The 1,007-nt window shown below is 33.3% G+C and overlaps 1 protein-coding gene across 1 annotated transcript in view; it reads right to left on the bottom strand.

The window, feature by feature from the left end:
* The window catches only part of LOC119594304 (proto-oncogene tyrosine-protein kinase ROS-like), a gene marked incomplete in the record, with an annotated part of 29,713 nt that overhangs the window by 20,878 nt on the left and 7,828 nt on the right, over positions 1-1,007 (bottom strand). Inside the window, 1 exon segment of the mRNA XM_037943363.1 lies at positions 352-439. Coding sequence (XP_037799291.1) covers positions 352-439 — 88 coding nt within the window.

Consider the following 1,007-nt stretch of genomic DNA (forward strand, 5'->3'; position numbering starts at 1 on the left):
CACTTTATCAACTATTAACTGTACAACAACTGCTGCATAAGCCTTGCTTTGTTAAAATGATGTGAATAATCAAATGGAAAGGAGTAGATAATTAAACAAAATAAAAGTAGGATAATAAGCATAATGATTACGATACTATGTTAATGAATAAATAATGATGATAATAAGTTGGTACTACAGTGATGATGACATTAACTTAAATACAACAATAATGACAATAAGTTAACAGATATAACATAATTATAATGTAATATAATTAATATAATGCTATGACCTGACTAATACCATAACAATAATATTACGAGGGGAAGAGATAAGTCTCTTTATCAATACAAAAGCAAGCGTTTTTACCTTCAATCTGCCGTATGTAAGACTGCGCCGCATAGACACAGCCCATCGTGCAAAACATCGTGTCTTCACTCTCCCAGCCGTGTAAAGTCTGGAAAAAGGAAATCACAGTGTTTGAGAAAGTAGAGTTATAGGTTTACTCTGGATGATGTTTGGGTAAAATGAATGCATTTTCGACTACTACACATGTAATAATAGGAAAATTGTGCGCGCTCGCGTTTGTGTCTGTGAATGTTTTGTCTCGATGTTCATTCTTAAACCACTTTGTTCATATCGAAATGATAATGAAATAATTATGAAAGCTGTGTCTCTATTAACATCATCACCTCGAAATAAAACTAGGAAAATATTAGTTCTTTGTCCTTCCTTATATTAATGTGACAAACGATTTTAATTTGGTTGTTTTACATGTCACTTCCGGCGCACGTTTTACAGTATATGTTCGTAATTGTGATGCAACACTGACATGCTTTGTTGGGCTGTGTAGACAATGGTGAACGGAATGTCGAAGTAATTGCTACTATTTTCCTTAGAAATGATAAATCGTTTGGGACATGAAACCGAATGTGTAATATTAATTGATAAGTATCCTTGTATCATGATTTAAACGCGCAATAAACAGACAGCTGAAGACTCAAAATCTTTGTCTCCGTTGCTGA

This window comes from Penaeus monodon, chromosome 33, assembly GCF_015228065.2.
Source record: "Penaeus monodon isolate SGIC_2016 chromosome 33, NSTDA_Pmon_1, whole genome shotgun sequence".
Lineage (NCBI taxonomy): Eukaryota > Metazoa > Arthropoda > Malacostraca > Decapoda > Penaeidae > Penaeus > Penaeus monodon.